General features: G+C 48.4%; 1 protein-coding gene across 1 annotated transcript in view; it reads right to left on the bottom strand.

Annotated features, from left to right (window-relative positions):
• LOC144770893 (early activation antigen CD69-like) overlaps positions 1 to 11,855 on the bottom strand; it is a 41,371-nt gene extending 29,516 nt beyond the window's left edge. Inside the window, exon 1 of the mRNA XM_078655683.1 lies at positions 11,495 to 11,855. Within this exon, the coding sequence (XP_078511809.1) occupies positions 11,495 to 11,813 (319 nt within the window). The 5' untranslated portion in view covers positions 11,814 to 11,855. The remainder of the gene's footprint in view (positions 1 to 11,494) is intronic.
• Between the last annotated feature and the right edge of the window lie 3,388 nt (positions 11,856 to 15,243).

Below are 15,243 nucleotides of genomic sequence, written 5' to 3'. Positions count from 1 at the left end.
CTCTATTTGTGCAATGCGACCCCTTGACTCCTCATCTTAGCAGCCGCAGTGAGACCCTCGGCCCATGACCAAGTGTTGCACTGGAGGGTGAGCAGAAGAAAGCCACTAAGCCTTTCTTAGCTGTGCAAATGCTTGCAACACTCTTCCAGAACACAAACTTCCTCCATCTGCTTTACACTCCTCAGTATGATCCGGTGTGAGGGGGGAAATTACAGCACATTTTGTCAAATAAGGAAACCTGATTAACATTAAATTAAGCATTTTTAACATAAAATTGACCCAATCCAGCGGATTTTATCAGATGAAGCTGATCCGAGGGCTGCAGGTGAGTGTACAAGTTATTTTAGATCTTGAAAACAGTATTTTTGAAGGCAAAAATACAATTCCAATACGTTATTTTATATATTCCATGCTTCCTCTAGAGCTGATAATTGACAAACATAAAAGACGTTAAATATTTTTGTGGCACGTCAGGGTGGGGATCTATGTCCCAGACTTACACCTATTAAGAGGCCAGTGTACCCGTTAGTCCCCATTTGTTCTCTCAGGAGTATGTGTTTAATTTTAGGGAGTACAACAGTGCAGTGCACTTCTCCTGGGGGGGTGGGGCGCGTACAGTGTATAAATCTGACGCCACATTGATACATCTGATATTCAGCCTCGAGGTTACGAGGGCAGAGAAAACTGAGCCCCCTCTGGCCTTCAGTGTTTAGTGCAATACCGATGACGCTATTAAAACTATCACTCATGGTAAAACTTCTAAGCGCCAGAAAAACATTTAGCGTCTTGATCCCAGACGTTGATAGGACATTTCTCTGATGTGCCTGCTTCCTAGGGTCCAGTGGAGCCTACTTGTAAAGTGGGATTGGTTAGTTCTGGATGGAACTGGGCACTGCTATTATTGTGTGCCATGACCGTACCTGAGGGACTACATCCCCCAGCAGCCCCGGCGCTCCCGTGACGCTCTTGCTGCGCCCGCTGGCGCTATAACAGCACAGAACATCTCCCGCCTCGCGGGACGCGCGCGGGAGTGCGCCGGGCTAAGTCCGGGCATAGGGCGGGCCGTCTGTGGACGTCCGGGGCAGGACGAGGCTGGGCTGGGCCACGGACTTTGGTCTTGCAGCTGTGGATCCACATTCCCCAAGTGAAACATTCTATTGTTTGACTTTGTGCAGTGCCTGGTCTTCAGTCAGTATTTTTGGTTATATATTTGCAACCCTAGTATTAGGGTAGTTCGTATTTTATGTTTGATTTGTTATTGAAACATTTAATTATTTTTCAGTAATTAAGGAGTGATTTGATCATGTCTAAAGTTAAACCTGATAAAACCGCATCTGGGTTGGCCACCTTGGATAACTATTTAGTGAAAGTGGTCAACAAAATAAATAATGACCGGAGAGCCTCTCTAGGACGGGGGAGCCCCCCTGCTTTACTCCCAGTTACTCCTATCCCACTGGTGGAACTACCAGTGGATGATAGTTTTGATCTAGGCAATCAGGCTCCCGTAACGATTGAAGCACAGGTCCACTCTGAGGTTCACCAGGATATCCCGGACACATCTATTGAGGCAATGGAGCAGCATCCAACAGCCCCCAGAGCAGTAAGGGCTTGTAGGAAATTACAAACTAAACGAGGGGGGAATCGCAGTAAAAAAAAAAGAGTAGAAACAACCCAACTACCCTATAACAGCCCCTCAGGTGGAATTGACCCACAGGAAAGAGAAAGCGCAGTCAGTGCAAATATAAACTCTGAGCAATTTGAATTATTAGTCTCTGCCATAGAAGCTAAGATGGAGGCCAAGATGGAAGAGATGATTAAACCCCTAGTTCTTAAACTGGATACTGTCACTTTAGAAGTTAATAGACTAGGAGGTTTGATGGCATCACATCTGGCCTCTGCTGAAAGGACCAAGACTGTCGCTAAGGGTCCTGTTGGGGAGGGGCAGGGTACTAGTAAAAGCATTCCATATCAATCTACCCAGCCGATACCAGCAATTGAAACTGCTTTGCCTGATCCAACACCAACAGGTTGTCAGAAAAAACAGGCTATAGCAGTACCAGACGGCAAATCGGGTTTTAGAGAGGTGAGGCAAAACGCTTTATTAACCTTTCCCCTGACTGTGCACCCTATGTGGTCGTCCTAACAAATGTCCCGCCTATTGATCATCATCCTGCTCAGCATCATGAGGAATCTCATGAATCACTAAAAAATAAAACAGTGTCGTGGCTGAACAAGAGATGTGGCTTCCCAATTACTTACTCTGAGCAAATACTGTCCACCAGAAGAGTAAACTGGATTGGCCAGTCTAGAAACTCATGCAGTGGGGATTGCGTTATTGTTAATTTCAAACATCCGCAACAGCTCTGTTAAGAGCAGCCTCCCTAGTCTATGACGTGAATAGCATATGTGTACGACCACTTGGCTACTTCTACACTCATCTTATTAAAGCGCTTCCTGATCCTAGTAGAAGTAGACCATTTACTCCTATTCACCGTCCTGCCTCTGAAGTTACACAACTTAATAATCCTGATAACTATTGTAGGAATGGGTTTAATGTTATGACGCAAAATAGATTTGACTCACTCTCAGGCCTAGAGGCGTGTGACGGACGTGAGGACTCTGGGGAACAGGGTAGGGAGATAACGACTGACCTGGGAGGCATAGAAGCCACACGGGTTAAGAAGTCATAACAATGTAATTTCATGGAACATTGCGGGTTTGGGTGCTAAGATGCAGGACTGTAATTGGATTAGGTACATAAAACAGTATCATATAATTTGTCTGCAGGAGACCTGGTCCACTGAATGCAATCATTTTTTAGAAGGTTACAAGGCATTTTACGTCCCCGCCATCGCAACCACCAGGGGGGAGACCTAAGGGGGGGATGGTTATGTACATTTCGGTTGCATTGATTTGTAAAGTACGCAGAGTATCATCTGCTAACCATGGAATTATTGGTCTAATTTAAACTGGAGAAAACTGTATAGCTGGTCTGGTTAATTTTTATAATTCTGTTAATTTATGCTCAGAATCCAGCCAAGTATCTTCATTAAATGTTTTCATTAGCACATCAATGAAACAGAGCCTTCATAACCATATGATTATGGGCGACTTTAATGTCCACCCGTGTGGTGACCCCCTTTTTAAATGTATTCTGTATCTGAACTGTGTACGATCTAATGGTTTACATTAAGAACATACGACTGAGGGGGAACTTTTTAATGACTTACTGAATGATCTGGATGTGACACCGACTATGGCCCTGATGGATCCTGTTAAGTGTTTTGAGATCCCAACCTTTAAGGGGCATGGGAGGGGAACTTTCATTGACTATATATTGATTTCACTACCAATGCAGTCCTTTGTGGACTCCTTTACTATAGAAGTCAGTGAATTCAGTGACCATAATCCACTCACTGTGCACTTGTCGGGACCATGGATAGCCAAAGAAGGGCTGAACCATACTCAGTGTAGGGTGAGTACAACTGATGGGAGACGCCGACTGAGATGGTCTAGGATCACCCCAGATCTGCTGTATAAAGTTATTTGTGCAGATGAAATCTCTACCTGCACTCAAGAAGGCGTACAGCCGAGCAAGGTACTGTGTGCGTTCCAAGGACTCTCGGATAAGGTCTCTAAGCTGCTGTCGGTACCAGTGAAAAATCTAGTCAATGAGGGACCAAAGTGGTTTAACCATGACTGCTCAAAAGCAGCAAGTAACCTTAGGCTGGCTCTAGTAGCTAAACCAAGAATACAGGCGACTGTTCAATTCTGTCATAAAGAATATAAGTCTACTATTGCCAAACGCAAAGAACTCCTAAGGGTAGAGGCCTGGGATGAGATCCTTGATCCAACTGTTTTGAGGTGCAGCTCAAGATTTTGGGCTGTAATGAAAAAACCTTTTTTGGTTCATGAGCCAGGTGATGGTTTGGAATGTTACATACCAAAGGGGGAGTGGGAAACACACTTCAAGCAATTATATTGTTGCCCGATGGATGAAACTTCTAACCTACCACCGTGTACTACTGGGGAGCCGATTAGCATTGATAGGGGTGAAGTCATTGAGGGTATTATGGGATTAACAGCCGGGAAAGCACCCGACCCGGATGGAATCCCTCCTGACTTATTCAAGTCCGATCCAACCTTCTGGGCTCCCATACTAGAGTCTGTTTTTAACGCAGCAGTGAAAAGTGGTTGCCCACAATCGTGGGGGGTCTCCACGATTGTTCCGGTATTTAAAAAGGGTGACAAATGCAGTCCACACTGTTACAGACCAATTTCATTAATAGACTCTATGGTTAAAATAATAGGAAGGATACTACTGCAGAGACTCTCAGACTGGGTGGTGGAGAATAACATCATGTCCATCTCCCAGTATGGATTCTGCAGTGGTCGTTCAACAACCCAATGCCTCAATTTATTTTTAATCCTAAGCAAGTACACAGTGGCTCATAGGGGCACCGTCCACCTCGCATTCATGGACCTGTCCTCAGCTTTCGACTGCGTGAACAGGGGGAAGTTGTGGCGGTTCATGAGGGCGAAAGGGGTGGACGGTGGTATTGTTGATTTTCTCACAGATCTTCACAGCAATACTAGAGCTAATGTCAGATACTCCCAAGAGTTGAGCGTAACAAACAATTTTGACATTAGAAAGGGTGTCCGCCAAGGATGCATTTTGGCCCCCTTCCTTTTAAATTTTTATATCAACGATCTTGATAGTGTTTTGCAGAAAGTATCGGCTGACTGTCCTAGAGTCGGCAGGCGGGGAATTCCAGTACTTTTATATGCAGATGATGCAGTTTTAATATCCAGAACTGAAAGGGGCCTCCAAGCTTTACTAAATGCTTTTAAAATCTTCATGACAGATAGAGATCTTATGATTAATAACTCGAAATCATTTGTCATGCAAGTTGGGCAACAACCAAGTAGGAACTTTTTGTTTAAAACTGATGAAGCGGTAATCCCGATATCAAAAACGTTCTCCTATCTTGGGGTTCTTTTTGATACTAAACTAAACTGGGGTCCGCATCTTGTTAAAAAGAAAGGAGAATTGGTCAGGGTGAATGCCTCTATTTTTAACTTTGCCTCGAAATTGGGGAAAAAACGTACCGGTGCCATGCTGAAACTTTATAATGCTAAATCCGTGGACACGGCTACATACGGTAGTGAATTATGGGGGTATGTCGGTGGTGAGCAGCTGCAGATTGCCGAAAACTCTTTTATGAAGTGTCTCCTGTGTGTCCCCGCAGGCACGTCCAATCTTGCAGTACACGAAGAATTGGGGATGCAATATTTATGTGACATTTTTTCCTTACGCCCGTTAACCTGCTGGATAAAACTGTGGCTGAACCCGGATATTCCTTTAACACACTTGATTGTGAGGGACTGTTTGACCCAGGACAAGGCATTGGGTATCCCATGGATAAAATATCTGAAATCCAGCTTTGCCAGGCTGGGGCGTCCTGATTTGTTCGAACATCCAAGCCGGATTGTCAAGGGGGACCTGGAGGTAATCAAACGGGCCTTCCTTTTGGATAGGAAGATCCAGAGGGAAGTAGTGGAGCTCCAGAAACAAAGTGTGAGAAAATGTGTCATGTTGAAAACGTGTGTAACCACAGAGCCATATTTATTGGGCTCCCTGACCTCTCATGAAAAGTTCCTGTTAACAAGGTTTAGGTTGAATCTTTTCCATCATCTGCTGGCTAGGCCAAAAACTGTTAATTTTAATAAGACTGCAGTACCCTGCGGCTGCAACGGGAAGTCTCCGCAGGACATGCTGCATTTTATATTTTTATGCAAGTTTTATGAATACCCCCGCAAGCGCTATTTGGTGATTCTTTTTTAAAAAAATCATTTTACTCAGATCAGACCTGCGTTAATTTATTTGCAACTATTGCACAGTGATAGTATTCTCCAAATTACTGAATTTTTAAAATTAAGTGTTAAACTGAGAAATTGTTTGGATCAGTAGTGGATACCTGCAATTAATTTTATTAATCTTTTGATCTTTATGTAACGAAGATACTCAACTCCTGCACTTTTAATACTTTATCAGATATGTCTTTATAACAAATGTACTTTAATTGTGTTATTATTGTATATGTGCTTTTATGGTTTGAACAAAAACCGAAATAAAGTTTTATGACTGACTGATTGTGTGCCATGTCACATTGCATCCGAACCTACTCCCATTTCTCGGAGGGAACCTGGAGTGCTTGCCTGATGGCCTGTATGAATGGAGGCCTGTAGCCCCGTGTTCACAGGGAGGCCTGAACACCTGTGTGCATGGATGCTTATCGATCTCTTAGCATGGAGACCTGTAGACCTGTGTGCACAAAGGCCAGTGGGCTTGGTGCATGGAAACCTGTAGACCCGTGTGCAAGGAGGCCTGTGTGCACGGAGGGCCTACAGACCTGTGTGCACGGAGGCCTAAAGGCATGTGTGCATGGAGGTCTGAAGGTCTAAGTGTAGGGCGGTCTGTATACCTGTGTGCATGGAGGCCTGTGTACCTGTGTGCAAGGAGGTCTGTGTACCTGTGTGCATGGAGGCCTCTGTGCAAGGAGGTCTGTATACATTTGTGCATGGAGGCATATAGATCTCTGTGTATTGAGGCTTATACATCTCTGTGCATGGAGGACTGTACTTCTGTGTGCAAGGAGGCCTCTGTGCAGGGAGACTTGCGTGCATGGAGGCCTCAAGACTTGTGTGCAGGTAGGCCTGTGTGCATGGAGGCCTGAAGCCCTGTGTACAGGGAGGCCTGTAGCCCTGTGTACAGGGAGGCCTGTAGCCCTGTGTACAGGGAGGCCTGTAGCCCTGTGTACAGGGAGGCCTGTAGCCCTGTGTCCAGGGAGGCCTGTAGCCCTGTGTCCAGGGAGGCCTGTAGCCCTGTGTCCAGGGAGGCCTGTAGCCCTGTAGCCCTGTGTCCAGGGAGGCCTGAAGCCCTGTGTGCATGGAGGCCTGAAACCCTGTGTCCAGGGAGGCATGAGTGCCTGTAGGCCTGTGTGCATGGAGGCCTGTGTGCATGGAAGCTTGTAGCCCTGTGTCCAGGGAGGCATGAGTGCATGGAGACCTGTGTGCATGGAGGCCTGTAGCCCTGTGTCCAGGGTGGGCTGTAACCCTGTGTGCATGGAGGCCTGTAGCCGTGTCCAGGGAGGCCTATAGCCCTGTGTACAGGGAGGCCTGTAGCCCTGTGTCCAGGGAGGCCTGTAGCCCTGTGTCCAGGGAGGCCTGTAGCCCTGTGTCCAGGGAGGCCTGTAGCCCTGTGTCCAGGGAGGCCTGTAGCCCTGTGTCCAGGGAGGCCTGTAGCCCTGTGTCCAGGGAGGCCTGTAGCCCTGTGTCCAGGGAGGCCTGTAGCCCTGTGTCCAGGGAGGCCTGTAGCCCTGTGTCCAGGGAGGCCTGTAGCCCTGTGTCCAGGGAGGCCTGTAGCCCTGTGTCCAGCGAGGCCTGAAGCCCTGTGTCCAGGGAGGCATGAGTGCATGGAGGCCTGTGTCCAGGGAGGCCTGTATCCCTGTGTACAGGGAGGCCTGTAGCCCTGTGTCCAAGGAGGCCTGTAGCCCTGTGTCCAGGGAGGCCTGTAGCCCTGTGTCCAGGGAGGCCTGTAGCCCTGTGTCCAGGGAGGCCTGTAGCCCTGTGTCCAGGGAGGCCTGAAGCCCTGTGTGCATGGAGGCCTGAAACCCTGTGTCCAGGGAGGCATGAGTGCCTGTAGGCCTGTGTGCATGGAGGCCTGTGTGCATGGAGGCCTGTAGCCCTGTGTCCAGGGTGGGCTGTAACCCTGTGTGCATGGAGGCCTGTAGCCGTGTCCAGGGAGGCCTATAGCCCTGTGTACAGGGAGGCCTGTAGCCCTGTGTACAGGGAGGCCTGTAGCCCTGTGTCCAGGGAGGCCTGTAGCCCTGTGTCCAGGGAGGCCTGTAGCCCTGTGTCCAGGGAGGCCTGTAGCCCTGTGTCCAGGGAGGCCTGTAGCCCTGTGTCCAGGGAGGCCTGTAGCCCTGTGTACAGGGAGGCCTGTAGCCCTGTGTACAGGGATGCCTGTAGCCCTGTGTACAGGGAGGCCTGTAGCCCTGTGTACAGGGAGGCCTGTAGCCCTGTGTCCAGGGAGGCCTGTAGCCCTGTGTCCAGGGAGGCCTGTAGCCCTGTGTACAGGGAGGCCTGTAGCCCTGTGTACAGGGAGGCCTGTAGCCCTGTGTACAGGGAGGCCTGTAGCCCTGTGTACAGGGAGGCCTGTAGCCCTGTGTCCAGGGAGGCCTGTAGCCCTGTGTCCAGGGAGGCCTGTAGCCCTGTGTCCAGGGAGGCCTGTAGCCCTGTGTCCAGGGAGGCCTGTAGCCCTGTGTCCAGGGAGGCCTGTAGCCCTGTGTCCAAGGAGGCCTGTAGCCCTATGTCCAAGGAGGCCTGTAGCCCTATGTCCAAGGAGGCCTGTAGCCCTGTGTCCAAGGAGGCCTGTAGCCCTGTGTCAAGGGAGGCCAGTGGCCTGTGTGCAGGGAGGCCTTTAGGCCTGTGTGCAGTGAGGCCTTTAGGCCTGTGTGCAGTGAGGCCTGTAGGCCTGTGTGCACTGAGGCCTGTGTCCAGGGAGGGCTGTATCCCTGTGTCCAGGGAGGCCTGTAGCTCCCTGTAGGCCTGTGTGCACGGAGGCCTGTATGAAGAGAGGTCTGTATACCTGTGTGCATGGAGTCTTATGGATCTCTGTGCATTGAGGCTTACAGATCTCTGTGCATGGAGGGCTGTACACCTGTGCGCACGAAGGCCGGAAGTCCTGCGTGTATGGAGGCCTGTATGCAGTCCTGCCAAGTATCACGCAATAGGTGTGACACTCACGCATTCCAGTGCGGTGATCCGCATCACCGCACTGAAATGCATTGTCACGCATTTTGCCACCTACCAGCGCGCGCCACCGGCGGCACCTGTTCACCGGTTCTGCTGCTCGGAGAGATGTGCTGTCAGCATCTGCCTGCCGGGCTGAGTTCATAAATAGTTAAAACACCATGATCTGCGCTCAGCTCTGAGGCGGTTTAGAGCGCAATAGTGTAACAAATCTGCCCGGCTGTGATGTGTCGTGCCTGGCTCCAGGCTGCTATAGCGGCGCGCTGCGTGGTTTACACACACTCACTGTTGCCAATTACCCGGGGGAGGGGAGAGCGGAGCCTGCCCTTTCGGCCATGGACGCTGTCAATCACTGTGGCACGGGCGGTCACATCCGGATTACAATCCGTGTCCCGAGGAAGAGGAAGTGAGGCAGAACGGCGGGGGACTCAATCTGAGTCAGCCCTCGCCAGGTGCACAGTGCTGTCTTGGTTCTGCGGTGCCGCAGCGCCTCAATAATCGCGGGCTTGCCACCTTCAACTACTTGTCAGCTCAGACCGGCAGGGAGCCGAGAGTGACCCCAGTGAATTAATTTCCCCCACCGCCGATGACACAGGACACTCACTGAGTGACTTGTGCTTTATTTGTTAATATTAACGTGTTTAAATTAAATCTACGTAGAGCAGCCTGTCAAGAGAGCGCTAAAAAAAAAAAAAACAATTCCTGCGATCAGCTCGAGCCCCCGTCCACACAACGTGAATCCTGCGTCTTCAACAAGCGTGTGGGAACCATCAGGTAGTCCGAATCAGCCAGCGTCTTGTTTGGCTGGGGAGCAAGGAAGTGCTCGGTTGGCCCAAAGTGATTAAATTGGTTTCTGAGCTGGCCGGCACCTGGGTCTACTCGTGTCGGCTCACATATATTGGTGCTCTAGTTCCTCGCATCCCCTGTCTATCAAAGCGGGTACAGTGCACGATCTAGATGACATTGTTTTCGTTGAGGCGGCACCACAGGGAAGTCAGGCGAGGGCATATCTTTTACATGGCTCTCGTGCTCCTGACCTCCCCCGCCCCCAAACAACATAATTACTGTGTCTTTGAGATCGCTCTTCAATTCACACCCAAGGAGATGAGACGCCCTCTGTACTACGTCATCAGCAGCAAAATAGAGCCCTGCTGCAGCTCCAGGAACAGCTGCCATCCTGGGACCGTAATAATTAGGAGGTTAGTACAAAAATGAATATTGGTGAACGCTTTTCTCAAAATCGTTCTTACTTTGCACTGCAGGGCAATGGGTTATGACAAGGACTGCTATTGATAGCTTTCTTTAATTATTTACAAAGTGTATTTAAAGTGTCAAACATAAACCACTGAAATGTTACTCATAAATACCCTGAAAGCCTATAAATGTCACACATGGGCAAACTGAAAACCTGTTCCGCTATGCCCATACCATCCAGAAACCAGAGCACCTATCCCTAACTTAAACAATTTACTGAAACTACAGAAATTGAGTTAACTGGCTGGTGAGATCCAGTTTCTCTGTGCAGGGAGAGACACACAGCAGGTTAATCACAGGGTTCTCCCTAACGCAGTTAAGTAACATCCTGTTACTTCCCTATGGTGGCAATTGCTCCGACCAACTGCCATCACCAGTCAACCTGGTGTAGTCCATACCAATTTTGGATAATCTGCATGGTGGGACTGAGATTATGTTCTGAGCACCTATAGGGCTTGTCTTCTGTTGCTGAGCAGTGCGGTCATGCAGTCTGTGTCTCGTTAATGTCCTTACATTTCTGGTGCGTTGAAGCAATTTTAAGATACAATAAGAGCTTTTTGTTGCTCAGTGGATAGTAATTTCTAATATTTGTTTGTTTCCTTCATCTTCATTGTTTGATTTTGCGCGCGAGAAAGTGTCACTCATAGTCTTCGAAATGTCACTCATTATTACACTAAAATTATGAAAATGTCACACATCGCAATTTGCAACCTTGCCAGCTATGTGTATGTCTGTGTGCAGGGAGGCTTATAGATCTCAGTGCTTGGAGGCCTGTGATCGCAGAGGCCGGTAGGCCTGTGTGCATGGAAGCCAGTAGGCCGGTGTGCAGGGTGGCCTGTAGGCCTGCTTGTATGGAGGCCTGTAGCCCTGCGTGTATGGAGGCCTGTAGCCCTGCGTGTATGGAGGCCTGTATGTCTGTGTGCATGGAGGCCTGTTGCATTGCAAATGCTTGTCTTTCGTGGGTATTAAATGGGGTCCTTCTTTGCCACATTCATGGCCGCCTCGAAGAAGATGATGAACGTGCATTTTGTACCAACACCCACCTGCTGCCAGACCTGGAGCAGCGAGGGAGCATTGGTGATTTGAAAAACAATGCCAACGGTCCGTCACAAATGGTACTCTTGTTCTGAAACGAGCTCAGTGAAAAACTGGGGGTGTTTGCTGTGTCAAGTGATCGTAGCACTGTGATAAGATGCGAGGTGCAGGCTGTTGTTAATGGAACACACTGCCCTGCAGACGCACCAATCAGAAATAAATAGGTAGCTTATCTTGTGAGGTTTAAAAAATGCAGGTACCTCTGCCAATGAGAAGCCGCGTGACGTCAGAGCTGTATGCCTTACTCGTCGCCACTGCTATATCCTCGTGAGAGCACGGATTGCATGGGGGGCGCCTTAAGCATGGACTGACTCCATGGGTGGGGGCTCACCTCTCACGCCGCCCTCGTGCTCCTCCCGGGGGTGGGCTCCGGCCCCCTCTTGCTGGGTCTGTTTCGGGGTGATATGCAGCCGGCGGCACCCCAGCTCTGCTTCGGGGCTCACGGCCACCCCCACGTCCTCACCACTGGCCCCGGGGCTGTGGAAGAGCCTCCGATGTGCCCCCTCAGAAGACGGAGTCTGTGCCCCCTGGAGCACAGCCCGGGAGGGTCCCTCCTCCCCCGGGCCGGGGGCAGAGGGGTCCCCAGATCTCCAGGGCCCGGTCCTGGCACTCCCCGATGCCCCCTCTGCGTGCCCGTGTGCCCCAGGCATCTTTCACAGCGCCTGGAGGAAAATGCCCGGGCTTCGCGCTACGAAGTTCAAAACACGCCCTTGAGCAAACCTCAAATCAGAGGAGGAGTCAATGTGGCGGCGGCACCTACACTGGCCACCATTGGTCGAGCAGCTCTGAGAGAGGCGGGGCCGGGGCTGCAGCACCAATCACCCTCCAGGGCACCACCTGCGCCCCGCCCAGCTGCCAGTGGTCCAGTAGCAGAAGCCTGAGCTCAGCCTGCTCAGGTCCAAAGTGAAAGTGTCTTTTCCAACGGTGGCGTCGGCTTCAAGGAAGCAGCTTGAAAAGTCCCCTAGAGGTGATCAGGCGTTGGATCCAATCAGAGCAGACATTTATTTATTCTATCATGCATTTTTATATAGCGTGGACTTTACTTACCCAGAGGTGTCTGAGCGTTTTACACCAGAATCAAGAACGTTAGATGAGGAGATTTACACACTTACACGTTACAGATACAAACGAATTGACATGGGGTGCAGCTGACCGCAACATGAAGCCTGGAAAAGCTGCCATTTATTTTTTTGCTTGAAGGTTCCTTTGTTAAATAACTGCATGTAGTGTGTGTGTGTGTGTTTTGCAGTGGTGGTCTGTGGGGCAATGCAGCATACATGCCAACATTTTAGAGGACACTGGAGGTTTACAATAAACAATCGGGAGACTGTATTTCTCCCATCGTCTTATGCTGAGTCCGGAATCGGGTCTATTGTCACATAAGGAACTTGCAGGACCGGGTATTAGAAATGTAGATATTGTTTTTTATCCCTTGCCTGTCAGGAGCACACATGAAGCACTATGGAAGGCAGAGCGGATGTGATAAAGGGCCAGGTTACTGGCAGTGCACACAACGAAATTCATTTTATTTATTTATATGTTTACTTACCTAGAACTCCATAATCCATACATTACTACCCAACCACCCTGCCCCTCCCCACGTCACCACCCGGCAACCCAAGAACCCTAGGACACCTACCACGGTGACCACTCACTCCTCTAACAGCAGCCCCGAGAACAAGATGTGTATCTAGAGCAGATACGATTACATCACATAAGGATATTTACAGGTAAAAAAGCAGTGGACCAATAAATAAGCTGAGCAGTCAGCAGTTTCAGAGTAGGCAGCAGTTTTCTATAAACTTAGACTGGGCATATGCTGTTACCTCAGGGCATCCTTCACCGACTGCTAAAGGTGCCTTTGTTGTCATTGCTGGGGCACAGTGATCGCGCCCACTCCTCTTACTAGTAAACAACAGGTCTACGTCAGTTCTCCTTTCAATGGGGAAGAATATGTGGTATTAATGTCTACTGAAGCAATAGAGCCAGCTTGGGGTTAAGACTGGTCCCCACAAGAGTTTTATGAAACATTATATGTCCATCCTGGACATTTGATCTTCCCCGGTTGAGGGCCCTGAAGCTTGGAGTCATTTTTGACAACAAGCTCTCTTACTCATCCCCATGTTAGCATGGAAGTAGCCTCTTGGTTGTTTATTCCTTCTGATTCGAATAAAGATAATTTCCCTTCTATCTGCCACACACTGGAAAGCTGTCGTTGAAACCAACAGTTCATTATGGGTTGACTTCTTCAGTTCTCTTCTCCTGGGTCTGCTTCAGCATGTACTGACCATAGGGGAAGTAGTCCAGAACACGGCAGCACATTTTTTTGCATCACTGCCAATCTTGTTCCCTCTCGCCACCTTTCTTTACATGTCAGCACCCAAGGTCAGTCTTCAACAATGACCCCACCTTTAATAGACACAGACTTAAGAAATATACCCCACTCCTTGCAGACCCCAACAGTCTCCTCGGTCTGAAACCCTCTCAGTTTACTGAATTTAGAGCCCGTCCAGGGTGGCGACTTATCTTGCATCAGACTGAGCTTACTTGGAACCAGTGCTTAATTTGAGCCAGTGGGTTTTGTTACTCAGCACTGGCACTTAACTGTCAATACTGGCACCTATGACAGTCTGCCACCTGGTGTCACTGTCTGCCTAATTTAGAGATGGTTATATCAAACAGAGGCGACCCTATTACCCAGAACCTGGGGCCAATATATCTTCAATGGTTTAAGGGAATACTTCGTACCAGAAAGCAAAAACACAATTACTTTACATAAATGAACAATTGGATTTAGAAACAGAAAGAAGAGAAGCAAACTAATGAGAAGATAGCCATAACAATTATTTGAAAAAAACGTTTGTTATTGCAAATATTAATAGAAAAACAATTAATATAAAATTCCAACATATAACACACAGGTGATGCTCACCAGGTTACACACAGCAAATAACAAAAAATTCAATTTGAAATGTAACTCAGAAACAATGGCAGAGGGAAAGGTTAAACAAAACAAATCCACCAAATGACAAGCAAAAATGCAATGTATATTTCCTCTTTTCTTTTTGCCAAAGGAAGGTGTCGAGTGTATTTCAACCTTAGTAATTCATCAGGTCAAATGCAACAGAGAGAACTATGCACAACTTCTAGGGCCACATTCAAGCTAAGAATACTTCAATGGTTTGAACTGCTGGATAAATCCGACAATCACCAGCGTCACTAGCCGACCAGGTTGGTCACAGTGAATTTATGTGGCTCTAATTTTGTTTTCTTTGGGGACCATAGTTATGTACCATTGACCCCGCAGGAACTCTCGCCTGATATATTGTTGGTTAACACTGCACAAATGTAATTTGCTGGTTGCTCTCCACATTTGTCCTCTGTCCTGATGATGACCTAATAAATTAATAAGGTCAAAACACCGCAACGCCTTCCTTTGGCAAAGAGGAAGCATATATTGTGTTCTGTTCCTGTCATTTGATGGATTTGTTTTGTTTAACCATTTCATCTGCCATAGTTTCTCTGTGTACACTGTCAATTTGATTGTTTAGCTATTTGTTGTGTACCCTCGTGAGCACCACCTGGGTATTGTATTTTGGAATTTAGAGATGGACACAATAACAGTTTAGCAAGCCCATATACATTGAAAAGATGTATGAGTTGAGATATGGCCCTTAAAATGAACTGCTAGAACATTAGTCCATACAATGCCAACTGATATACATCATTCTGTCAACAACTTGTATAATCAGTGCCATTGGTTAATAGTGAACTCTGCAAATGAATATGAATTCATTGATCCATGGCATCAAATGTTATGGACGTGTTCGCTCTACTGAATGCAGGGTCAGAGCACAAACCCCGTCTCCTCATTTTGGTCACTTCGGGGCAAATTTACAAGGGCCTTGCGCCACTTTTGCGTCACTTTTCCCATGTTAAAAGTGACGCAAAAGTGGCGGAAGGGGCTTGTAAATCTGCCCCTTCATGTTTACCCCATTTTCTCACAGATCAATCACCAACTGCTCCCCCATGTCTTGCTTCTCCCCACCGCCCCCACCCGAGCTCCCAGGGCCTCTACCC

Source organism: Lissotriton helveticus, chromosome 7 (genome assembly GCF_964261635.1).
Source record: "Lissotriton helveticus chromosome 7, aLisHel1.1, whole genome shotgun sequence".
Lineage (NCBI taxonomy): Eukaryota > Metazoa > Chordata > Amphibia > Caudata > Salamandridae > Lissotriton > Lissotriton helveticus.
Note: the sequence above shows the minus strand (reverse complement) of the source record. Positions and strands in the feature narration are given on the sequence as shown.